This window comes from Tauraco erythrolophus, chromosome 12 (genome assembly GCF_009769465.1).
Source record: "Tauraco erythrolophus isolate bTauEry1 chromosome 12, bTauEry1.pri, whole genome shotgun sequence".
Taxonomy (NCBI): Eukaryota; Metazoa; Chordata; class Aves; order Musophagiformes; family Musophagidae; genus Tauraco; species Tauraco erythrolophus.
Genome location: NC_141476.1, coordinates 4,008,373 through 4,035,398, shown reverse-complemented (window position 1 = coordinate 4,035,398; position 27,026 = coordinate 4,008,373). Strand labels below are relative to the sequence as shown.

Here is a 27,026-nt window from a genome sequence, read left to right as displayed (position 1 = left end):
CGGTCTTCTGCATGGACTGGTTTGTACCACCAGAGATTCTCAATGGTTCTGCTTCAAGTCACCTAATGAAAGAAATTACTCACTCTTCCTTTTATACATTTTTATTACAAGCAGTAAACCAAAAGAAAATTGAGAGTACAGATCACTAAAGCCAAACTAGTGAAACCAGTACGAAACTCACTAATGATTAAACAACACAACTTTGAAATTGAGGGAAACGCAAGATAAAGAAATCAGTGGTGATACTGGAATTAAATAATTAATGTAGCTAAATCATCAAATTAATACTGAAGAGAATCCTTTAAGTCCTAAAAAAGATGTAATGGTATGTCAGCTTTTGTTCTAAATACCATTTAAATTGTTTCCTAATGCTAGTCAGTACTTAACTGGATGAATACATGGATATATGAGCCTGTTTTTGAAAGCATTAGTTATTAGCACAGCATGTGGTGATGCAAACCAGAATATGGCCTTAAGGAAGTCCACAAAATCACTCATTTTTGTACAAATTTGTGATGTAATACCATACATCCTTCAGAATTATCTAAAAGACAATTAAAACTGTACAGATACAGTTTAAAACATCTGTTACAGCTTTCATAGAGTAAAAAAAAAAGCTCCCTTGGCAAATAAACATCACTGCATGAAAGACAACAGTAGTTTATTCTTTAGTGCTATTTCACACAGCAGCACAACACTTTTGCTGCTAATTCAAGTGACTTTTCTTAGAATTTATTCAATGTACTAGGAAGTTTATAATCTCAATATATGCTATTTCTCCAAGAAAAGATAAATTCTGGACACTCCATTTGGAGAAAACAGGCAGGATGAAATGTGGTTGCAAATATACAGCTAAGGGCAAAGGAATTTTCTGGAGTCGATTTGATTACCTTAACGATTTTCCTACATTGTTAATTTAGGAAACTCTCCTATCATTCTCATATCAGAACAACTAGTTAAAAAAAAAAAGTCCCTGATGATACAGGAAAATATCATTATTTTGCAGATGAGTTCTGGCAGCTCAGAAGGTCAGATTAATTCCCGTTGAACTTCCTACTACAATGGAGTTACAACAGCAATTAATTCAGACCAGGGAAATTAATGACTCGCCTATGGCCACAAGGGAAGTCTGCGGCACAGCTGAGAGCTGAACCTGTTCCATTGCCACAGGCACAAGACCAGCAGACCAACGTTTGGATGAGGGCTGGTACTCATTTCCTTTAAAAAGATTCATTCTTTTCTAGCACACAAATTCTCTCTCCATCTTATGTTCTACAATACAGCAATTAAGATCACAACATGATCACATACAGTAACACACTTTTATGATAATGAGGATTAGTACTATATATGTTTTATGTAGAAATACTCAGGATTAACTCCTCACAGAAGAACTTTCTGCAAGGTATTCATTGAGATATTAATGTAGGAGGTATTGGAATTCAACCAATATTTTCTGACAGCAAAACCTTCTGTTATTTCTTTTGTTTTGCACATCTCTCATGCCCCATGGCAATTAATGCCTTTCACTGATTTGGGGATGATAATTGTTTTTTACAGTCTCTTTATCAGGATCAGCTCTGAAAGACGGGATAACCTGATCTTTGTGTCAGACAAATGCACTATCTTACTGATGCTAATTCTGGTTCAATCTCGAAAAGCTGATGTTGTGACACTGGCGCTTAAGAGCCACTGTTTCACCTCACGTTGTCATTTGGCATATTTGCCCCACATGTGTCAAAGAGATGAAAGCTCAGGACTCCACATCAACATGCTTCCTGCACTTTGCACACCTAAATATTTATGCAACGAGCAACAGGGCGTGAATTATTGATGGATCCATACATGTGCAATATTTCACATCTGCTGCCTATCTCCACTTGAGAGTAGGTTAAATAGAGTCTATTTTCAAGTTCAAGATCTTGGATTCAATTCCATTAATAGGAAAAACATTGTCTACGCTATAAATCATCATTTTAGGACTCTTCATGTCAAACAGTCTCCATAGGAGAGCTTCCCAAGTCTCCACAGCAGATATGATAATCTGGGTCTTTTTGGAAAACGTGGGAGCAAGACAACCACTCAAAACAGAAATGAATAGAATAGAGAGCTTCCTAAGCCACAATGTGAGAGATTTATGGTGCTTGTTCATTCAAAAGAGAGCGCTGACATAGACTTTAGTGATATCCTTGAAGAAGCTTCTTTTTCTCTTCAAATTACTGATGGAGAAATTCAGCAGAAAGAAATATATCCTTTTCAATCTGCCGCATCTCAAAGTCTTTAAAAAAGGCTGCATAAGTATTAAAAACACTCTGAAAAAGAACAATTCAACTAACCAGTTCAACATTGAAAAGGCAGCTAAACAGGGGCAATTCCAGCTGGGAATATTCCACTGAATACCCTGAATCTCGGCCAAGGTGAAGAAGGTCCACCTTGCAGCAGCTGAGAAAAGCACAGACAGAAGGTCACACATCGTAGATCTACACACCCTCTCAAAACAGAACACGACTTTCCAAGCCCAGCCCTGCCCTTTTTATTGAGCTCTGCCTAACTGTACCTAAACGATTTTGAATACACAGCTTTATTCCTCTTGAGGTCTATAGTCACTGCTGGGCAAATGTTACCTGCTTAGAACATTTGGTTCCACCACCACTGCCACATCTGTGCTCCTGAAGGAAGACGAATGACTTGGTAACAAAGCCCCATTCTCTCATGGAGCTACTGCATTGGCTTGATGTGTAACTTAGATCTTCCTGAGGAGACACCACTCCTTCCTCCTTAAGCAAGGAATACACAAGCAGGCAATGTATTTTCGTTGAGATGAAAAAAAGACTTATGTCCTTAAATTGACAGGTTGGAAATGAGTTTTAATGGAGTTTGTAATGCAGGGTTTGAGATTGTGACAGAAATCCATACTGTGTGAGAATATTAAAAATTCTTAGCAACTTGCTGTGCAATCTTCATGAAAGATTCATATAAAGTTCCCTTAGGACAAAATACTTGTAGGCAACTGATTTTTTCAAAGAAGGTTAGCCGTCAGCCTCATGGTCAGTCACCTGGAAAAGCACCAGCCTGTATTTTGTTTGCTTCAGTTGCTTTTGCCCAAAATATTCCTTGCAATACTTGTGGTCCCACAGGCAAGAAGTGATACAAGTGTGTAACTTCATAAAATTTATCCCAGTGAGAAGACTCAGTCATCTTTTTTTTTGGTGGCTACATTCACCCTTTTCTTCCAGCTAATTAGGCCAGGCAGGTCTTCCTGAAGAAAACTCTTGCTTCGTTACATTCTAGGGCATCCCTCTAGGCCATAAGGAAAGGAAGAACCATTTTTCGAGACTTTTAAGAAATCCTTCGCGATGACTGCTCTGGGGGGTTGCATTTGAAGACCAAATGCAATGAGTGACTGCAACAAAGCTCTTGGAAGCAATGGCTGAAGAAGTTGACACTTTTCAGAGCCTGTGCTGAGATCTAAATTGTAAATAATTTGTGGCATAACACACATGATGCATGTCAATATGTATTTTTATATATGATTATGTGATTTCCTTCAGAGTAGGAGACTCCAATAAACATCTCCTTCTAATTCTGTAAGCCACAGGAATAGCATGAAGGAAAGGCAGATCTTCAGGCCCATGCCTTTTGTCTAGGCACTGCTCTCTCCCAGAGAGTACTGAGCTCTGCCATGCCTCTGCTTGGAGGCAGAAGACTACGTGAAGCTCCAAAGCTGTCCTTAATTGGGGCTCGCACATAAGATGCAGCCTGCTTATACTCTCACCTTTACTTTGAAATTAACAGTATGAAAGCTGGGATGGAAATGTCCCTTGAAAATACCTTTGGATAGCTCAGTAGTTGGGTGATTGATTCAGAGTCAAAAGGAACTTTCCATAGTTCAAGAGAAAGCAGCTATGAAGCATACAGGGAAAAAACTAACCAGAAAATGCAACCTTCATTTTTCTAGGTAACAGAGCTGAAAGTCAGGCTATGACACTCATGCTGATGCTTACGGCAGTGATGAACCTCGTTTTATCTCAAAACTCCAAGTGTCTTTAAGCATGAGTCACTTTTTTCTGATAAAACAACTGGGCCTAGAAAAGCATCTAACACAGCCCTGAAGATGTCCACTATCCGACTTCCATCCAAAAATAAAAACGCTCTCAAGCAACAGGTAATTGCTACAGCATTGGGGAAAGTTTTAGGATGTAAAAAATATGAATAATTCTTCTCTTTAGCAAGGCAATAATATTGTTAGACAGCACTGACAAACTCTAGGTTGATCAAGCAACTCCTCGATATTACTGAGTCATTTATAGTGGTGTAGTTAATGTTTTGAAGACACCTCCGTGAACAAGATAGAGTCAGGCTATCAGACAAAAGCTTTAAACAGTGAGGCTCTTCCACATACACGAATAATGTCGTTTCACTATAATTTTGGCGGTACATTATTACCAAAATAATTAACAACATACATAAGAATTTTTTTATATACTAAAAATTTAGATAAAAGTCTACGTATTACTGGGGGAGGTGTCTGTCTTTGCTTTCACAGACCACCTCTGCAGAACAAACGGAGAAGAGCAACAGCAGAACTTTTTCTCCCTATTAAACATTTCAAATTTGGTACTGTCAAGCTTGAGTTCCATTATATCAGCATGTGCTAACTAAGAATATATTTTCTTCAATTATGCTTTAAATTAATTGCTTAACGTATCTCTACTATGTTACATGTTTAATTGCATCTTAAAATACAAAAATGTAATTGTTTCATCTCTTCTCATTTTTCCATGCCATGAAACGTCTGCATGGATTCTTTCTTCTTCTATTATCTCTTTATGGAAAGAATTAATAGTGATAATAAATGAATATACTAAAAAAGTGAAAGCAAATTATTTATATATTCAGGTTTTATATTAAATCAAAGTCAGATAATCTTGTCCTATTTTTAGCACATTCTGAACTTCCCTGAGGAGAAAAATGGCATTAAACAAACGTTGGAACTGTACAAAGGACAAAAAACTGAATATTTGATGACGGGCTTTTCTTGATAAAATCCTTCCTAAGGAAAAAAGGAAGATTAATAGTCTGTTAGTAACGTTATGAAAGAACCAAAAATATCTGGTTTAGAGTATCTATTTTAATTATTGACTTCAACTATGGGTTGAGACTTATATTTAAAATCCACAATGAAATTAGAAAAAAAAAGACTCATTTTATTTCTCATAAAGAGAGTTACAGATGTGCACAGAATTTCTAAACCAAATTTATAAGCATTCTTGAGAAAATGACTATGGATATGATTAAAGTTGAGCCTATGTTCAAGTGCTTTGCGGTTTCAAGACTATAATTCAGCATTGGAATAAGAGAAAGGATAGCACAGAAAACATGACTGTTTTTTTTTTAATCAAATCATTTATGCACTGAAAAACCCAATTTTCAGAATTCAAATTCGACAGTTTCAGCTCATAAGACAAATCAGGAGAATAAGAGTGTTTTGCTTCATAGCACAGCAATGAAATGTTTCAAGCTTTAGTTTAGGACTAGCTTTACATTTAATTTACAAAGAATCTTTAAAATCTGATGAGAAAGGAAAATCTTCTATTTTTCAGTCAAATGGAAAATTTTTGTCATTTTTTTTCCCCCGAAGAGATTTTTTTTTTTTCCCCACATTAGTTCACTAAGACAACTTGGAAAATGTTCCAATGGCAAAGTCTTCTCATACTCTTTCCTGGGTAAGCCAGAAATGTGCTTTGTACTTTTGAGGACAGAAAAATAGATGTTTTCATTGTTGAAATAAAAAGGGATTTGTCCATTTGTAACGTGCGTATTTTTCTGTATATGATTAGCAGACACGTCTTACACTTCTACCAATAAACTGTTTTATCAGCAGCCAACATCCACTAACACCACCACGTAGATTTGAGACATGTTTGCCAGAGTTGGTACCTTCTGGCAGATGGATGGTTTTTATTCTAAGTCTTCATTATGCTTCATTAGTTTCCCTCAAATCCTCATCTGCTTTTTGAACAAATTCCTTAAATATTGATCTTTCATAGGAAGACTGAGTGGCATATGGTTAGATTTCTTTACCAGACAGATTTCTGAGTTTTGATACCAGATGCCGAGACAAGCCATCAGAAGATGATATCTTCAGTTATAGAACATTATTAAACTACAAACAGAATTCATATCCCTCAAATTATCAAAGAACTGTTAAAATGATCCTATCCTCAACACCGGCTTGTTGGCATTCCATTTGCAACAACAAAGCAAGTAACAAAATAAGAAAGATTACTTAAGTCTACTCAATTCTGCAGAATGGGTTTCATTAAGCAGAACAAATGAAATGAAACAGTTGGAGTGCCATTAATGCCATTACAGGTCTCATTATTCTTTTTAGGATAAACATCCGTATTAGGGATGAATCTAATATGGGCAGACATTTATATCAGAATATGAACTCCATTTGAGGGTTCAAATCCCTTTCTGGATTTGTAATGAAAATGTTCACACTGATTTACTTGTCACAAAACTGCAACTCGTTTGCTTTTATTGATTAGCAACATTTATTATTTCAGCTCTGTGTCCTTTAACGAGCAAAACAAAACTTGGAACGCAGGTCAAATACCTCAAGGTTGCCCAACGTCGTAATTACATTACAAGGACTAATGAACAAATCTACTCTGTTTTGTACGCAGGTTACGCTGATGTGTCTTACATCTGCCCTGATTTAAAACTGGGACAGGAATACTGAGCCCAACTGATGCACAAACCACAACTTGCTTGAAACTTTTCAAGCAGCTAATAAAAGTCAATTTATAAAATCAAATGCGCAGTGCCAAATTTGGAATGATAGATGACACTGGCAGATGAAGGATCTCAGATCTTCAGCCCTATGTTATTAATAGGATTTCTCAAAAAGTCATAATCACAACTAGTGTATGGAAAATTCAGGTTGTTCAAAGTCCCCCGTCCAACCTACACTTGAACAATGATGATGGGGCACTGATTCAATGCAACTATTAATTTGGAAGCTGAGAGGGGAGAAGTCTCTTTTCCTTCCTCTTTATCAAATCTGTTGTGCCTTAAATTAAAATCTTCATAGACAAAAATCTACATCGCAGCAATCTGTGTGTTGTAGTGAACAGCAGCCTCCCAGACAGAAGTAGTAAATGGAAAAAGCATTTGCTCGAAGCTGCACAGTAGCTATGCTCTGAGCTTTTTTATACAACTTAAAAAAAAATAATCTTTGCTCAAATATTCCTGTATGAGGAATAGCGTTCCAAAGCGCAGTCTGAAACACTCTTTAAATTGCCATTTACCTAAAGAAAATTATATTTGCTGAGATCTGGCTTTAACAAAAATTGTCAATTACCACTTTGTTGCGAATCACTCTAGCTTTAAAACACCACCAACGACCTTTGCTGATATTCATTTCACTCTAAAGCCTTAAATGCACAAGAGACTCTGTTTCCAGCTATTAAATTTCATGTTATTTCATTTCCTATGTTGGATTATATTCTCTCATTTATTTACTCATTTTAAAATAAAATTGGCCATTTTGAAAGCAAAGGATTGACAATATCCATCAGTAAGCTCTTCCTAAAGCAAGATGAAATTTGCATTTCCTGTGAATGCGAGGCCTAAATGATCCCCCAAATAAATCCAATTGACTGAAAATCTAAGGTTTCACCAATGGACCAATAAGAAGTGTTAAAAAAAAAATTAAAAAGTCTTTCCCTCATAGAAAAATAAGCACAAAAACTTCCTACACTACTCTTAGCAACCCTTTTGAGCCTGGACATTTATTACAAGCATTATGCAAAAACCTAGTGCAGAAGCTCTCCTTCTCTGCGAGTAGTTAAGATGGCACAAGGTTTTCAAGCACGAATGCTTGATGGTATTGCAGAAGCTGAACCCCAAAGTACCCTAGAGTGCATATCTCATGTGTAAAGAAGGGTGGGAGAGAAGGAGAAAGGAAGTTTCCTACCATAGTAAGTGAGACGTCCTCTTGCAATGTTTTTTCCTCTTGAGTTTTCAGTAATACATTCGTACAGCCCTGCATCCTCTTGCTGGAAATTAGGTATTTCAATCATGCCATTGGATTTCCTCAGCTTTATTTTACTTGGAAATGGCAGCCCATCAGTTCTTCTCCAGTTAATCTGAGGCACAGGGCTAAAAAGAAAATAATGGGATTTTAAACAGCTTTGCTTCAAGTACTTCATTGTCAAAATTAGATACTGAAACTGGTACACAATAAAACTCAGAAGTGACTAAAGGCTTGTGTCAAAAGCAGTATTCATTCTGTATATGACAGATGGTCAGACACTATGGCAACTGATTTGCATGTGCCGTTCTGTTTCATACGCTATTATTTGTGGTACCAAATTTTTCACGAATATCTGCGTGAATGCTCAATGATTGTAAAATTTCTTGTAAATCAACACTGGCCTCCCCTGAAGATGGGTGAGATTTACCAGTGACTTCCATGAAAGGAGAATCGAGGCAAGCCTTTTGGAATTCCCATCCCAGAAGAGCCATTCGTTCTCCAATTTCAACGCTTCCCCTCACCTAGCCGGGGAACCAAAGCAATAGCACGCGATGAAGTTATCAATCTCACACTCAAAATTACCAGCACCTGACAAAGCTGTCTGCAAATAAACCGCAAAGTGGTAAGTAAATACATTTACAGAAACATAAATGCTTTCTCAGATCATTTGTGAAGGAGAAAAGATATCAATTGTGTGTGAAATATCGTTCAGAAAAGGAATGCATTTTAATCTTTATTTTAGCTATAAAGAAAGAATAATATTATGAAAGCATCAAGTACGTATAAGAATAAAATTCAGGCAAAATTCTTGCTGACTTCAACAACAGTTTCTTCTACAAAGAGTAAGCAGAGCTAGGTCAAAGGATATAAGATCAGTGCAGTTTTGCATATTCAAGATAATTTGAAATAAAATGCATATTCCTGTGTTGACAACATATACATTTTAATTCTAAACAAAATTAAAAACTACTCCAAAACTTTGCCCTCTTATTCTACGGCAATAATTGTGATGATAAAAATAGGGTCTTTAGGAAACACCACGAAAACAACTGCCAGAATGATGAACCCTTACGTGCTTCACCTTTCAGTATGGGTGAACTCAAAAACTTACTTTCCTAGTGCAAAGCATTCGAGCTTCACGGTGGAGCCTTTAGCTGCAGGAAGTGTCTCAGGAAACTGAACTTCTATTTTGGGTTCATATTCTCCCATCACACCTATATGAGACAATTGAAAAAGGTAATTTTTAATTTTTAAAGCCTTTTTTCTCTCTTTAGCATTACATCACATTAAATTCAAAACCAAGTTTTTCTCTCTCGCATTCCGTTTAGAAAGAGAAGCATAGGGACCTGACAGTGATTTCACTGGAGAAAGGAGAGGAAGAGGAGCAACTCAAAACTGTTGATCTTTTTCTAGAGCAACCAATATCCTACAAATGCACGAAAGGTTACACTGTAAGAGGCAAAAACGTTCACTGATGACTAGATGTGCTATTTACTGACAGTGCAGAAGGGAAGTCATACCATCCGTGCGCAGGACGAGAGGAGTTGGTGACCCAAGAACTTGGCTGTTGGTCACAGTGCTGGTTACAACACAGGTGTAATTCCCTACATCTGACGGCTCCACTTTGGCTATGTAGAGGTGACCAGTCTCTTGAGACACAAATCGACGACTGTCCTCTTGTACAAATGATGGATATTCATTGAAGATCCAAGCAAATGACAATTCTAATTGGTAATAAAAGAGAAGTAAAGATGTTTGGTAGGGTTTTTCACTCTTTTTTTCTTCTTCAAAGATCAGTTTATTTTATTATTTTTACATATAATACTGTATTATGTAACAAACAATACCAGACAGCTAGTGAAAGAGAGAAATTAATTTGAAGGTACCAGAAATAAGCAAAACAAAAAAAACCCCAAACCTAAGCATCTTTTCACCAAAGCCATATCTCCTCCAGCAGAAGGAAAAGGTGAAAGGAATTCAAAGTGCTCTACGCAAGGATGATTTTTTTTGATCTACTCTTTTTTTTAAGGCTTAATATGCAGAGAAAGGGGAACAGACAGCAAAAATAAAACCGAACTTTGCTAAAATGGAAACATTATGCATCTAGTAGCTACTTAAGAACTCAGAAACTTAGCACACAGAAACAACACAGGTGTATGCAAGTGAAAGGAATTTCAAAAGAAGCTTAAATTCCCAATAGGGCTCCCCACTCAGTAAAACTATTTTTTACATACAAAAGCCCATAAAAATTCCTTTAAAAAAAATATCTCTGAATTGGCAAAGTAGCCTTCACTACCATTCATTACGGTCACTTGAAAGGAAAACCACACTTCAAAAGACAAACTAAGAGATTTGGCAAAAACTGCTTTGATTTTTTTTTTTTTCCTGAACACCACTTCAAGCTCTGTGAGCCGAATTTTAATTGGCAAAAGCCCCTTCCTGCGCAAGGCCATGTGGTTGTCTCATTCATATCCTACAGAATCAAAGGAAATTAATTTTTAATAGCTTTCCAGGCAAGAAATAATTTTTCACCCAAGTGCGGCTCAGCTGAAAGTTTATAAAAAGATTACAGCTTCTCCAAGTGTTAATTAGAGACGATTATAGCTTGATTGACCTGCCTTCACGTTAAAATATCTTGTAGCATTTGCACTGCCCCTACAACATGAAGATCACCCCTTTTGCACAGGTTTAATTTCAAAGTGCATAAATTTGGATGCAGTCATGAAATGGAGAGTAGGCATTTTCATAACTCTCGTTGACGATGAATATGTGGCCCAGGAAAGCACTAAGCCAACAGGACAATTTAACCCAACGTAAGATTGTGTGGATGAAAAAACATTCAATAAATGAAATTATTAAAATATTTATGGACTGGCTAATGCAAAAAGGGCATCAAATAAAATGGCTTATCGTAATTGCATTTAATTTTCTTCTATCAATATTTAAACTCCTTCCATTAACATGATTTTGTAGGAGTGGTGTGTTATGAACAATTAACAGTCTCAGGACTTTTCTCAAGAGTTAAATTTTTGTCATGTTTGGAAATATTTATTGTTGAAAACAGCCATCTACCCTTCTGGGCTTGCAGCGTGTCTCCTCAGCTGAAACAATGGCTTTCTCTGGGTGTTCCTTCATACAAAACACAAGAGGTGTAATTAATTTACCACAAGGAAGGCCAACGAGGATTTGCCAAGACAAAACAGGGTAGTTAGTGCAGTGGGAAGTAAAACCCTGTCATCTACCCTGACTTCAGCAAGACTTGAGTTGTGCCACAAGAGTCTCATACAAAAGCCATACTGTGCACAGTTCTGGCTGTGGCCTGGCACTATTCAGTATCTATCAGCCACTTCAAATAATAATAATAAAAAAAAATTAAAAGGGAAAAAATAAAAGGAAAAAAAGAAAGACTATGCCTGGAGACTTTGAAGGGGACTACAACCTCTTTGAGAGAACAAATTATATGGTCTTGCTACAGGAAAGACTAGAAAATAAAGCATAACGTCATTTCTCAGAGCAGCTGGATAAAGACAGTGACCATAAGGCTGAGCAAAAGGCTATAAACAAAATTAGGTATCAGTTCAGGAACTGTAAGAAAAAAAATAATTTGCATTTTCAGCTCTACATCAAACTCAGACATCCACAAGACACAAAAGTGTGGGAAGCCAGACTTTACTGGTATTTATGGAGCTACTTGTTTTCCTTAGCTCAAAATATTATTTGATTCCTAAAAAAAAAAGGAAAATAAAAAGAAAAAAGATATTATTCAAAACATTCAAAGGGGATGGACAGAACTGGATACACAGCAGGAAAATAAGCAGCTTGATTTAGTTCCTATTATATTGGGTTAAGTCAAGAGTAAACTCATTGAAATCAGTCATTATGATTATGAAAGCCACGCAAAGCGTATTCCAGTTTAATTGGATCCTTCAATAGCCTATGAATAAGCACTCCTGGAAACCCAATTTCCCATTCAACATACATTTTCATCGACTCTCTTAAAAAAGGAGCAGGGTGTTTCTTTACCAGCACCCCACAGCCAATGCTTCATTTTATATTTATTGTACTTTACAAAATTGTATTCTTATTTTCCAAAAAAATTCATATTCAACAACTTGTTCTGTGATTTATTTTGTTTATACCATTTGCCTGTTGCTGATCCTAGGGCACCTCAAGGGACATAAACTCACTTCCTTTCTGTCAATTACAAGTTTTCAGTTGATTTTCTGTTATAAATGGGAGTAATATGTCTCTCCTGGGCTTCCTCAGAGATCTAAGCCTTTGCTTTCCAATGCATTTTTTTCCTTATTTGGCAACTATACATGGATAAGGTATTGGAAATTACAGTTATTACTCAATTTTTATTTGTTTACTACATCTTGGTTGGCTTCTCCTCTTTATTTTGCATTATTTGATTATTATTTACTGTACAGTCTACAAGCCACAACATGCCCAGCATGCTCATATTGTTCTAGGTGCTTTGTGCATCAAAGTGTTCAATTAAAAATGGCTCACAAAATTGCCTGTCACTTTTAAACTTAGATTATTACAAAATTCAACAATTAAATCAGTATCATTGATGATATGCCACAGCCATTTCCTGCCATCTATGAGCCTTGAAAAACATACCTTCACTTTCTGTGTAATAAAAGTTTAATATTGCTAAAGGAACATAAAAAGGGGGAAGCCCCACACATTTAATTGGGTTCAAAGTTAGACCTTAAACTTATGCATGAAAAGATTACTTTTAATTACATTACACATTTCCTCTAAGAGAGGCTGCAATGCATCAGTGGGAGACCATGGAATGAAACCAGGGAAATTTTATTTCTTGTAAACAGATAACAGTAGCTGTGGGAATCCAAAAGTATAAGTTAATTCAGGAAGTCAGCTAATCAAAAGGTTGAAAAAAAAAAAACCCTAAAAAAAAGGGCATACAGACCTACGACCGAAAGGAGGAGGATAATTCATAAAGTTTATTTCACACACTAAACACACAAATTCTGAAGGTCGTCTCCGCTCGTCGCTCCCCTCCATCGCTTGCTCCTTTTGTTTAGGATCACCACTCCCATGTATCTACTTAATATGTATCTGCTAGCCCTGGAATTCACACCTAAACGAGATTTCTAAAAGAGCCAAAAGTAAATGATGTGAACAGTATTGTTCTGAAACACATTTAAACTTGACTAGATTTCAATTAGTGAAACCAATGTTTCCATAAATAATCCTGAAATTAAAATACTTGATTTTGAGTGCATCAAGCTGACTGAAAAATAGTTAGAGGTTTATAGTTTTATTTTTTGTTAAAAAAAGAAGTTTCGTGTCAAACATTGATACCCAAATCTGTATTTTTTTCATACAGTTCTCCAATTCAGATTATACTGTATTCTGTAACAGAGATACAATGGGAAGCTGAAATATCCTGGTGTTTCCTCATCAACTGGCACTTACAGGATGGTGTATGGCTTTCAAAAAAACTGTTTGCAAGAAAGGAATCAGACAAAATTTAGCAATGACAGAAACTGCAATTAAAGTCAGGGAAATTTGTAGCAACCAGCTATTTTGAATTATCTACCTTAGAGTTAAGAGTAAAAGTAATGGAAAAGTAACACTGATTCTGAGAGGATAATGACAGATTCTGTAATTAAAAAAAAAAAAGAAGCAATTAGATCATCATTTGGCCCAGTTTCAGCTCAAACTGTGAGGAGATGACAGAAAATGAGAAAAGTCTCTTGCTTTGCAGATGAGCATCACTCAGGAAGGAGCAAGCTCTCGCGGCACAGGCACGAAGCAAGGGGGTACGGATTTCTGGGGCACTGATGTACAGGAACATCAGTCTGTCAGCAGTTCTGAGGACAACTCTGTCCAGCTGTCTGCACAGGAACCCTTGGGAAAGCACAACCAAATCATTTAAAGGCAGGAAATTAATCTGCATGAGGTAAAGTGCATTAAACTCCAGTGGACACTCTTAACCTGGACGTAAACCGTACTTAGCTCACTGCAGCTTAATCCTTAGAGGATTTCACTACTCTGGGTTTAGGTCACTGTACTTGTGGCTGTGGGTGCCCACAGGGAGTATAACACATTTTATCTTACATGCACTGCCTTCAAACTCCCCATTCACCACTTCTCCCTCTCACGTGGGCAAACTTGGCTACTTTATTTCACTGCCCCGAGTAGTCCGTCCATCCTTTGGCAAGCCACCACAATCAGCTGAAGGGCCATTCTTGGTGCCTGGACTTTAGCCAAAAACGAGAGGTAACACTTTAACTCTGCCATAAAATAAATCACACCTTTCTCATTTTTTGGGCAAAGATTAAAGGTTGCTTTACAAATAAAAATCTTGTGCAATGAAGGCATAAGACAAAGTTTTTATGTACTCCAATATAGGTTCCTGTAACATATGCGTAAACTAAATGTTATAATGTCTTGAGATGCCACTGTCAAAAAAGATACCATTTTGACAATGAAAAAACTCTTTAGAATTTTACTGGAAATAAATTGTACGTATTTTCAGGGGTTTAGGGCATATTCTGCAGCACAATAGATGCCCAGAAAATAAAAAAAGCCCTGTCCTATGTGTGTTCAGCTGAGAAAAACAGAACAAAACTCAGACTGCTTATTTCTGAGGAGGATCTTGAATTGTTTGCATGTAAGCAGTTATACCACTAACAATGCAAAACTCTAGCAGCAAACTTCAGAGTACAGTCTATCAACTGTAGGTTGGTAATTTAGTATTTGTTAATATTTTCTATATAAAAATAATGACAATTATAAACCAAACCTCTATAGCAGGGCTTGAATTGTGGCCACCAGGAGTAAGGTGAGACAATGAGTATCTGGTTAAAATAATTACAAAGTTTTCCCAACCGGGGAAAAAAAGTTTGGAGGTTAATAAAGGTTTCTTCAATTCAGCCCAAATTCTTTAAAATAACTTTCTTCTTTTGGCTGAAGACATTTTTTGTTTATACAAAATGTAAATTGCATGATGGGAATCTGAGTTCAGCTACAAAAAGTGAAGAACGTATCCTGAGAAACTCATTTTATTCCAGAGTATAATGGAAACACCCTGATTTGAAACTAATGTGTACCATTAATCTTTTTGGCATAAAAGGTGAATTATTTTGTAGATAAAATATAAAAGATGAATTTTCAGCATGCTGTGCAGGTAATTAGGCATGCAACTTCTGTGTATGGAATAACCCAAAACAATGAGAGTAGTGCAAGAGACCTATGTAATATCTTCCAATTTCAATCTACACATTTAATGAGAATATTGAAATGTTTTAGCTGAAACTGCAAGGTTCCTACTTCAGACTGACACCTAATTTTCATTTTTAAACAGAATATGGTAAGAGTCCCCTCATTTTCTGATTTTGAAATGAGCTGGTGTGATGTAAAAAAAGATGCAATTCCTTAAACATATTGCAGGATGAATTATATTTTTCTCTATTGTGCCCCCACCTACACCACAACCACAGAACTGGCCAAGTAGTAACTGCACACACTAGTTGATTACTTTTGCACAGCTGCCACAGGTGACAAAGCTCTGGTGATGTAGAACAGCCCACTGAAGGTCTGTCCTCCACACTCAACAATTTGTAGAGGTTTTTTTTTTTTAAGTCTTTCAAAGCAGCATCAAAAGCAAAGCACATAATTGTTAATTAAAACTAACATTTCTAAGCTCATCCTTGGGAAACACAGATGTTCAAGACTGGCAGTGTTATTTCTTTATTAATATCACAGAAAAACTCACATTAAGTACATTTCTGAACAGCACATCCACTGGAAAAGCAGGTTGGCAACATGGCCTTGCCCCATGTCTGTCTTTCCTTCCCCCTTCTCCCCCCTCCTTCTGTCACATGGGGGTTTGACCATCAGCCAGTGTTAAGTTCCAAACCGGATGTGATCTTGTAACATAAAAGTGCTCCTTAACTGGCAGGTTAAATGTTCCTTGGTGCTCCGAAGGAAATCCAGATGCTAATGGGAGAGTCTAACAAAATGCTTTTCTTTATTTGGGTTCCAGTGCTGAATAAAAACCCAATTTCACTTCCCTTGTAGCTGTGCGGGATGATGGATTAGTTCCTCTTTATCACATTTCTAAAGTAATTGTTTCAGACTAGCTGTGTCACTCAAAGTGTACTGGCTCTGATCAAATTGTTCATACTCTAGAAGTATGCAGAAAAGTAAGAAACTGCTTTAGGAAGCAACATTTAAATACATACCCATTAGCCATATCAATTTCAAATGACAAATTGTTCTTTTAATCACCTCCCTAGAACTTTACATTTAATTGCTCAGAGCATTTCTCACAACTCCGTTGTGCTCTTTCAATAGTTGAAAGTATTTTAAATTGCTTCCTGCCTATAATAATTTTGAGGACAAAAAGATCATAGTTTATGTTATTGCTCAACTAAAACACATCTGATTTCTTATAATGTTAAAATATTAGAGAGATAAACTAAGGGAAACTAATGGAAATACCCAAGAGTAAATTTTCAAAGGAATGTACTAATGTTTATAAAGTTGAAGTAGTAATTAGTGATAAACTTCATTTAGTAGTCTTGCACTCATTTAGGAGGAGGTACTTGGTAAACCCCTGTGAAAAACTAAAATTAATTTCAGTACTCTTAAGAGTGTAACGATCAGCTATGACTGTGTGATGGGACTGCAGCCATCTCCCTCCTGCCGCCTCCTCCTCCTCATCTATTCTGTTTTCAAAGAAAAACCTCAAATATTTCAGTAGAGAAGATCATAAAGTGTTGGAGAAGAAAAACACCCTAGTAACAATTTAGGGATAAAAATAATCTTGGTAGAGGGCTAAATCCAGTCATTTTCTCCTCTCTTTCTCCAAGACATACCGGATACCTGGCACTAGCTAGATTAAAGGCTTGACCTGAACTTTTTTCCTGCAATTCGGTTCTTCCTAATCTACCTCTCCCTCTTTCTTTCCATCCCTCCCACTTCTTCTAACCAACACTCTACCACCAAGAGGCATAGCTTCCCATTAAGAGATTCTTAACCCATATTTCTGCCTCTTCCAGTTTACTTAGGTTCAGGAAAAGGGTCTAACGGAGAGCAGGTATCAGCAATAAAGTGCACATCCCATGTTTTTTCAAGGTCTTCTGGAGCACCCACATACATGTTGCTGATGAAACTTATACAGTATTATTCCCACAAAAAGTCTGCTCTACTCTTTGCTCTCTGCACAACAGCCTACATTATACATGCTGCTACTAGATACACTCAATTCTTAGTGAATTTTTGGTGGAAACCAAATGTACTGCAGCCAGCAGGAGCCGATCCAAGCTTAGGCAAAACTCCTCCTTAAGCTGTAGGTGAAACTGTGCCCCTCACTGCAGACTATGGTTTGCTGTCACACACTCTCACCCCATGAATGAAAAGAATAATCTAGCTTTAAAATATTGAGATTTAAAAATATTGGTTTGTTTTCTGATTGGAACGCTACTCTAAAAAAGTATGAATATATACGAATGATTGAAGGCTAGAATCTTGCCTTGAAAACAAACTGATAAAAAGCTGCAATATTCCCATCAGCATTTTGCAATGGGCATTGGAGATGTAGTGCAAAATTTACGAGAGCTAATATTACTGATCATAGATGTTTCCAGGCTTTATGCTCTACTGACTGCCTGGCTATGAAGCTAACCTTCACAATCCAGGTATTTCTCTTTGTAAATCAAGACTTAAGAAAGGGATAGGATACCAAATATCTAAGGAATAAACAAAAATACTAATATATTCATATATTCAGTGTCATTAATGGGCATAATGAAACATGGAGCTAATAAAAGAGTTCTGGTAATTATCTGGAGTGGTACCTTGCTTGTCCAGTTTGCCCTTTCCCAAACTGGAATCATGCATCTTTTGCTAAAAGTTTCTAAGGCAAGTAATACATCTCCATGCTAGCTTAAAAACATGTACTGAAAGTAGCTGCAGATGTTGCACAAATATATAAATAAGGATATACTAACTTAGTCTGGTTTACTTCACCTGGAACAGTTTTATCAAAATAAAAAGTGTTTCAGAAAGACTGCATTTGATGAAGTGCAGAACAGACAGAGTGCCTCTGTAGCATTGGTTTGTTACTGGTGGTGAAAATAACGCTCTGACAGATAGAAATCTTTATAAAATCCACCTGCAAACATATATTATTGTCCCTCGTATGGACAAATCTAAGTCTCTCTTGGGTACCATTTGGTTTCAAACTGTCAGCTGAAATTTGTGCAGATGATGATGATGACACCAGCAGGAGTATTGCAAAATATATTTTTAAATAAAAATACCATTTCTCCTTGGCAGATTGAGAACAGCTCGAGAACTCTACGGAACCACTTTTAAAGGCCATCACTTTTACAATATTCAACGTACTACTCTCCTTAGAATGTATTTTCGTGCAAAAACCCCATAATGTGCCTACCACAAGTATGATTTATTGCTTATGCCCAGATGAGTGTCATCCACAAACTGCAACAAAAGCAGAAAGCAGAAGTGTAAAACCAGGATGCCTTCCACCTCCTGAAAACACACTGAGAGACAGTAGAAAATAAATGGAATTCTGGAGTCCTATCAGTTTGGGTTTTCCTTGTTTTAAGGGTATGAAATGTTTCCAAAGCGAAATGAGTAAAATTAATTCAGTTCATAGTTCCCTAAAAAATAGCATGTTGATACAGAAAAGGTACAATCAAAGCATCAAAATATTTCTGGCATATGAGATCTTCCATGCCATGCTATTCATGAAGCAGAGTCTTGCTGGAACTTGCAGGTCTTCAAATGGAAATACAAGAGACATGAGCAAAAACCTGCAGGTCTAAAAGCTAATTTGCAACAGACATGACATTATTCATTGAATGATTTGTCATACCAAGCAGTGCGCAATAAAACTGGGATCTATTTTTCCATGATCTAATATAATTTCAAATCAGTATGTCATAACTTTAAAATAATAAGCTATAAGCTAGATTGATCCCTATCCTTCAAGTACAGTCTCATTTATCAATTAAGTCAGTGTTTCTCAGGGTATGGTAGTAACACAGAGGACATAGTCTTGCTGCTTTAGTTATGTAGAAACATCCTTGCCACAATGCATAAAATAGGACACGTATTACACGAGGCTAATCATGAATATAAGTAGAATTTCCTTGCAATTTCCAAGCAACAGCTTTTCAGCTCCACAACCTTCTTGCTGCTTACTGAAGTTCTTGTGGGTTATGGTCTTACTACACACAGTTAAGAAGATAACAGGGAGTATATCCACCAACTTAAAATTAAGGTCTAGTTTTTCCAGGCAGGCTTGAATTCCTTGAAAAGTTTGAATAATGTCAAGGAAATCTTCACTTCTAGCATTAAAAATCATGTTTTTCTCTGTGTGTAAGCAGCCCTGAAATGACCATAGACAACGTAAAAGGACTACGCCTCATTGCTTTCTCCTCTCCTGAAGATTAGAATATACCTAAAATTAGTAACATTTTCTGAAATTCAAAATCCATGTCAGGTTAGTAAAACTGTGACTGTACTAAACAAATACAAATCATAATATCTAGCAAATAGAAATAGTATCTTACAACATGCTACATGACAATCACAATACACATAAAGTAGTAACAGCAGGTAAATCCCTAAAGGAACTCGCAGATTTGCTTTATTCAGGGCTTTGTCACTCCTTAGATACTGATTTTTGGAACAAAATCAATAGTAGAGAAAAATCATTTTTAGATCTCTGTATGTCTAGCCTTTTCCATTCTTGGCAGAACAGAAAAAAATTAGCAGTGCATGAATGTTTTTTAACTGGCTGCATGTTAATTATGTCCAGTATTAAGTTTTGTATGTGAGATGTTTGTTATATCGACACAGTCCTTTAAAAAAGTCAAAATAGCTTCAGAGTTCAGTAGAATTTAATGGTTACAACTGAAAAATATTATAAAAACTGACAAGCGATCTACATAAATCAGTTTTAGATGTCATTTTATCTTTTGATTATGTGAAGGAAATGATTTACTGATTTGTGGGGAAAACAGGGTATTTTAACAGGTTCCCAGTAACAGAATTAAAATTATATACAGAAGTATGGTCATGTGGAACGATGACAGATGACCATCTTAATTATCCAAAAATCACTGCTCGATTATCATACAACTTACATTATCTAAACATAAACCACAGCTGAATTAGTAAAATATTTGGTGAAAAACGTTCACACACAAAGCCAGTCATTTACTTAATCTCCCATTTAGTAAACCTCAAACAAGACTGCTAAAAAAGGGAATGCTGAAGAGGGAAAACGTGATAACTCCAAAGAAAATGCTGGAGTGGTTTGCGATACAGCTCTTGTTTCTTGACAGAAATATAAAACCGATCTGTGCACCCTCAACTGGAAATATTGAGCATCGTCTTCCTGCCCCTGTGCACCAACAGCCACCAAAGAAATAAAATAAAATGCAAGCTCAGCGTATGAAGTTCATGAAGTGTACGAAGGCTTGGGGCAGAGGGGCTGGAAAGCTGCCCAACAGAGAAGGATCTGGGGGTGCCGGTCAACAGCTGGCTGAGTATGAGCCAGCAGTGTGCCCAGTTGGCCAAGGAGGCCAACAGCATTGTGGCTTGTATCAGAAATAGCGTGGCCAGCAGGACTGGGGGAGTGATTGCCCCCCTGTACTTAGCACTGGTGAGGCCACACCTCAAATACTGTGCTCAGTTTTGGGCCCCTCACTACAAGACAGACATGGAAGTACTAGAGCGTGTCCAGAGAAGAGCAATGAAACTGATGAAGGGTCTGGAGCACAAGTCTGGAGCGGCTGAGGGAACTGGAGGTGTTCACTGAGATTGCTCCCAAGCAACAAGCGATAGGACAAGAGGACATGGCCTCAAGTTGCATCAGGGGAGGTTTAGATTGGATCCTAGGAAAGATTTCTTCACCAGAAGGGTTGTCAAGCACTGAAACAGGCTGCCCAGGGAAGTGGTTGAGTCACCATCCCTGAAGGTATTCAAAGACTTGCAGACATGGCACTTAGGGACATGGTTTAGTGGTGGACTTGGCAGTGCTAGGTTCATTGTTGGACTTAGTTCAACTGGTTGAACACTACGTCTTATCCAGCCTAAATGATTCTATTCCAAGATAAAGAGTTTCATTGGAAGTAGTTTCACTGTCGGTTTAAATGGTAGATGTCCATACCCTGACGGAACTGTAACTGCAAACTTCAAAAAGATAAAAGTACTGTTAATTGCATGAATAATTCGCTCCCCCTTTGAAAGGGGACATTCATATTACTAAAGTAAATATCTGGAGCTAAGATAAGCAAAGAAAAAAATACGCCAAATTATAGAAAGGAAGCAATTTCCTTTTTCCATACTATGACCTAGTATTTCTTCTGGGATGAACATTGGTTTCTATTGAAAAATAGAATGCTGTGTATGAAGGAATAATCACAATTTAATTGAGTCTCTTCTTGAAGGCTCGTAACAGCGACTGTAAGAAATAAGTGCAAATCCCCATTGAGCTAGCACGAACTTAGAAATTGCATGACATGACCCAACACAAGAGAACAATATTTTGGGGGCTAAAGGGGAAGAGAAAACAAGGTATTTGAGAAAGTTTTTAGGATTAGTGTTGTCTGAAATTATTTGATAACTCAGTGCAACAAATATGGAATCAAAGGGAAAAAAAAGTCAGATCACTGATCTGGAAAGGACTGAACAGCCCTCAGGGCAGATCAGCTGTTCCTAAATCATCCCCTGCTATTCCTAACAAACTACTTCTCCTTAATGGATGGATATTTTATCTAAGACTTACTGACCTGCATCCTACTGTGCCAGATCTAGAGGCACTGCATGCTTTATATCACTGTGCTATAGGTTTATTTTAGTGTAGAAAGAAGAGGAAGGACTTTTTCCACCTTGCTCCATGACTCCTGAAAACTTTAATGGTTAATCCTCCATCTCTCAGAAAGCCTCAAGGATTTTAAATAATTCTGATAGCAATTCTCAATTCCATTCAATAATTCCCGAAGCCCTCACAGCTCTCTCATTTTTGCATGAATAACACCCTTAGTGTAGGGGGTGTCAATCATATCCCATCTGCTGAATGCAAAAGAAATCCTCACCTCTTCCACATGTTGCTTTGAACCACTGTTCTTTGCATTATGAGCATTTTTTTCATCATCTCCTGTTTATCACCTCAAACGTAAACATTGCAAGACTCAGTGCAGAGTTGTAGTCAGTGTGGTGACCACCTCTGGCCACATACCCATGCATAGGATGTGAGTCTAAGAATGGCCAGGGTAACTCAGACTTTGGACTGCATATAGAAGCAAAATTTAATCATTCTAATTCTTACAGATAGCTGAGAGAATGACCTATTTTCTCAGCAGCTGAAAAGACAAAGCTGTTGTAAGGCTATAAAGATGATTTAACGGTATGTATCAGTTTAGAGAGAAAAATTCTGCAAACTCAGACAGTTGTAAAATTGCCACTTTACAGCTGTGTCTGCTTGGACTCTACCAAATTTAAGAGGCCGCAATACCTATATTATTGTATTCAATGTTTAGCTTGTATTACCTTGTCTTGGAAATCAAATCTAATGTTTAACATCACAGCCCTTCAATAGTGAGACTCCACATGAAAACAAATAAAACCAGTTACTTTCAAATATTACTTGAGGCTTAATAGCAATTAGTCAAAGACTGAAGATGCAGAATGAATGATAAAACAGACTTGCAACTTTTGGTACACCAAGAATCCATATATCTGGTTTCCCTGTCCCCCTCGAGTCAGCAATGTTTTGAAATTATGCCAGCATCATTACGTTACATTATCGAGCATCTTGATTGCAAGAAAACAGGCAGATAGTAGCATAATTGAAGACAACAATCTACTCTTTGTCTAGTCATAGAGAAAACTAGATTCATCGAGGCTCAGCAATTGTGAAATTGGGCAGAATTTAACTCCAGAAGATATTCAATTAGTTACTGGAAATATAATAAAAGTCAGACATGTTAAGTGCACAGAAATTACCAGGAGCTAGAAAGGCATTTGAAGGTAAAAGTAAATCCTCCTAAGTACTTCTCTCCCCCCTCTTTTGGTTCTCCCTCCCCGTCTTTTGTTTTCTTTCTCCCCGTGTTTACTTGGGGAACCAGGTTTCACTCTTGCTCTCTTGGAAAGATCCCTCTCTCCTGCCTTTCCAGGGAGATATTCCACTTTACAGCCCAGCCGCTCCGGTTTGAAGGTCCCTTACCTCCCGCCCGGGGGGGTGGTCCGCAGAGCAGCACGACTCCCTGCCCCTCTCGAACTGACACCGCGCTTCTCATCTTCGTCCTGGAGTTTTCAAGATCTGGTTTTGAAAGAAAGGTGAGCTGGATATTAGGAAACAGAAGAGACAAAATACACAGGAGTTGCAAGTTCTCAAACTCTATCGCATCTCTTAGCCGGCAACTAAGTTCCGCGATTCCAGTGGATCAGTTGCAAAAGAAATGGCTGTTCAACACCAGGGAGGATGACACAAGTAGGACTGAAGTGAACTAATTTACAAGAACCTAATTAAACAGATCTTATGGCTAATTTTGTTCTTATGCTAGGCTTACGCTACCCTAATTTTGATAACCAAAAAGCAGTCATAAGCATAACTTAAAAATAGGTCTTTAAGCCACTGTTTCTTCTGAAATAAAGGCTCTGATGAAAATAGCATCAAGATCCTACTGAGCTCCTCTAACCAACCGTAAAAATAATGCTAACGGAGCTATTCAGAAAATGGGTAGGTATCCTTTCAAACAGAAAAGAACCCCCTTGACCACCTCCCTGCGGCAGCATCCCTCGTAACATCGCCAAGCTCTGGCGAAGGCAGGCATATTGACCCAGTGCTCCCCTCCGCCTGGCTTCAGGTCTTCTGCCATCTTTTGCAGCTGTGTGAGAGGAGACAAACTACCAAGTATAAAGAAAAGCAAAATTGCAGAGCAGCACTATTTCATCATAAATTTATATTAACTTTCCCTCTAACTGGTGACTCAAGATACAAAGCACAGCCTCATTATATCCTTGAATTAAGCTAGATATAACATTCAACACAGACTAAGATTGCGGTTCTACACCAAGAAAGATTTTTTTTGATGAGTAAATAATGTATTTTTCCATAATGAAACCAGACAGAAAACAATTTTTAAAAAAGTTTGTTTATGACCTTGTAAAGGATACCAACACAGAGTCTTTAAAATAAGACTGTCTTTATAACAAAGCATAACACTAGTAGTAAGTTGACCAACAGTAGCTATTTCCCAAAATACAGTATTTTTTAATATTGAAAAGCAACAGCTGTTACAGTCAGAATACTGAGTAAGAGTGATTAGAATTTCGATGCTTCATTGAAAAAAATACTTCTATTGCCACAATAAGATACTGTTCTATTACTCCTTGTTACTGCACATAAAGCTTACAGGAGGGTTTCTTAAAAAGGCTATTTTCAGCTTTCCAACTAAATTTCAGAGCAGTTACATGTCAGGGTCTACGTTTTTACTCACACAGTAAGTTTGGGTCTTTCAGCTGCCACTTCAGAGAAGAGGAGATATGCTATTCTACACTAGAATGAAAACAGCTAAGCCATTTGCATTTCAAAATTTACAGGGAAAAAATAATCTATTTTACATATAAAATTACTTTAGACCCAATTTTGTCTTCTTACATCACAACCAGGGAGTGTCATAAATCTTATGCAATACCTATCATTTCTGTAATTAAGATGAACTGGTTTATCCTTGCTTTCCAAGCACATGCATTCATTTATTGCAAAAACAGACCTTGAGAAACTCAATTGTCTCTGCTGTGTGACACACCACACGAGCAGGATAGGAATGGGCTGGGAGCACCCTGGGAAGGGACATGACCTGCAGGACGTGCCAAGGCATTCAGAAAGGTACCCAGCAGGAACCCACCGCAGCTCTGCAGTTCGATCTGTTGCAATGTTGTACTGCAGAAGTTATTAATCACTGACTGCAGATGAAGACTGCTGTCACAAGGGAATAGTTTTTTTTTTTTGGAAACAAGCAGCAATGCAGAATCCAATAGAAAATGAAGAATACGAGACATACTACAATAAAAGAATAATTTTTCACTAATTAGCAGGAAGCTCTCCATCCTACCTTCTAGAGTGGTTTAAGTACCAGACTAATCACACAGCTGCAGAAACATCACCAGTAAATGGAGCTCTCTATTAGCATCCTATAATGAAATCCAAACAGCTGACCTGGGAAAGTACTTGCTGCTTGTATATAAGATTCTGGTCTGATGTTTAGGCATCTCTCTAGTGCATTCAGAGTATTAAAGGTCAAAGTCAGTCCTGTTTGATGGAGTATCAAGACAGACTGGTTCAGAAATTTGGTGGGTGTTTTTGTTTTTTCAGTTTTTGTTTGTTTGTGTTTGGTTTGTTGTGTTTGGTTTGTTTGGTTATGGTTTTGTTTTAAAATAAAGCCAGTATCCTCCCAGTAATAACACTAGGGAATAGTGCTGCATCTTCTAACAAAACTTGCTATTACATGAAATCATTGGGAAGAAACATTAAGTTCTCTGAAAACTGACAGGGTAAATAAAACACTGTAAAAGGTGGGCAAATAATGGAAAACATTGTTTACTTTTATAGATCAATTTGTATCTCCGAAATGAGAGGCTCTCATCCTGCTAAAATGTCTTAATAGATAAAACATAACTGGAAACAAAGAACAGGACAGAAGATGGTTTTGAGAAGCAATGAGTCAGAACAGGACTTGCTTTTCGATGCCTCATGGGATGACAACAGCCCGTTGTTTTGTTTGAAAGAAAAGGGCAGAAACATATATAAAGTATTTCTGAGTTTTATTTATTGATCTGTGGATTGTCTTATTCACAACCAGATTTTTGAAACTTCATCTACTTTCTCAAACTGGTCACCAAAATAAAATGTTTTGATTAGTTCATCTTGTCTACATCTTTCTACCTCTTACTTGCACTTCTTATGATTTATTATGTCCCATTTTCACCTCTTTTCATCTGAAATGTTACCATTTCAGTAGGAAACGAGCAACTTTATTACTTAACTCTACCAGGCAAAGCCTCTAGTCGTTAAATGCAGAAAATATTTTGGTAAAAATGTTAAAAAAAACTTGACTACACAAGGAAAAAAATCCAACTTAAATTCAATCTAGAACCGTCTAATTTGCAAATTAAGTGTTTTTACTGTCTGTTTATAGTTTGCCATATAGAAGGAAGTTTAAAATTAGCAACTGAGACTTTTCCGACTCCTGAAAAAGTATTTTCTTCTCCCTTCCCATGCTAATACATGTATTTGTCTCATTGCTTTAGAACCAGGTACATAAAGTTACATCAACTGAAACATGCATGCAACTGCAATAAAATGGAGCAAGAAAATGTAATTTGGCTTTATTGAAAAGTCTTTTATTCTACCCAAAAAGGAGAACAATGAAACGTGTTCTTCCACGTACAACGAGCAAGGATATGAAAACTGCATATTCCATTGGGTTCTCTCCTTCTATTTAATAAGCTAAGTTTTAAGTCTCAAGCATGTTGCTAAGAAAGATTTCAAAATACGGAGCAAAAGTAACACGATTATGATTTCCACTGCCTCTGCCCTAGAATAACTGTTTATGCATTTGCAACAGAAGCAAATAAAAGTTCCTTTGATACCCACAGCTATTAAAAGACACGGATTTGCAAATTCATGGCAGGGACAGAATACACTACCTGAAGCATCTGCAGAAGGTAAAACAGATCTTGTTCTCAACTGATGCCAACACACAAGAAAGAATTAAAACCCCACGATCTTCACCTGCAGAACACACGCCTGTTGTCTGCACTCACTGCAGTTCACTTCAAGTACCTTCCAAAACATTTCTTGTTTCTGTAAGGTTCCATAATCAAGGAAGGTAAGCAAAAGGACCGTGCAAGAGCAGATCGAATATTATGCCTATGCTTTGAAAAGACATAGAAATCA

General features: G+C 37.2%; 1 protein-coding gene across 1 annotated transcript in view; it reads right to left on the bottom strand.

Moving 5' to 3' along the window:
- The window catches only part of CNTN3 (contactin 3), a 53,560-nt gene extending 30,181 nt beyond the window's left edge, over positions 1–23,379 (bottom strand). The window contains exons 1-4 of the mRNA XM_086619315.1: positions 23,289–23,379; positions 9,565–9,768; positions 9,156–9,258; positions 7,985–8,169 (exon numbers count right to left, since the gene is read on the bottom strand). Coding sequence (XP_086475441.1) covers positions 7,985–8,169; positions 9,156–9,258; positions 9,565–9,768; positions 23,289–23,361 — 565 coding nt within the window. The 5' untranslated portion in view covers positions 23,362–23,379. The remainder of the gene's footprint in view (positions 1–7,984; positions 8,170–9,155; positions 9,259–9,564; positions 9,769–23,288) is intronic.
- Positions 23,380–27,026: the final 3,647 nt, after the last annotated feature.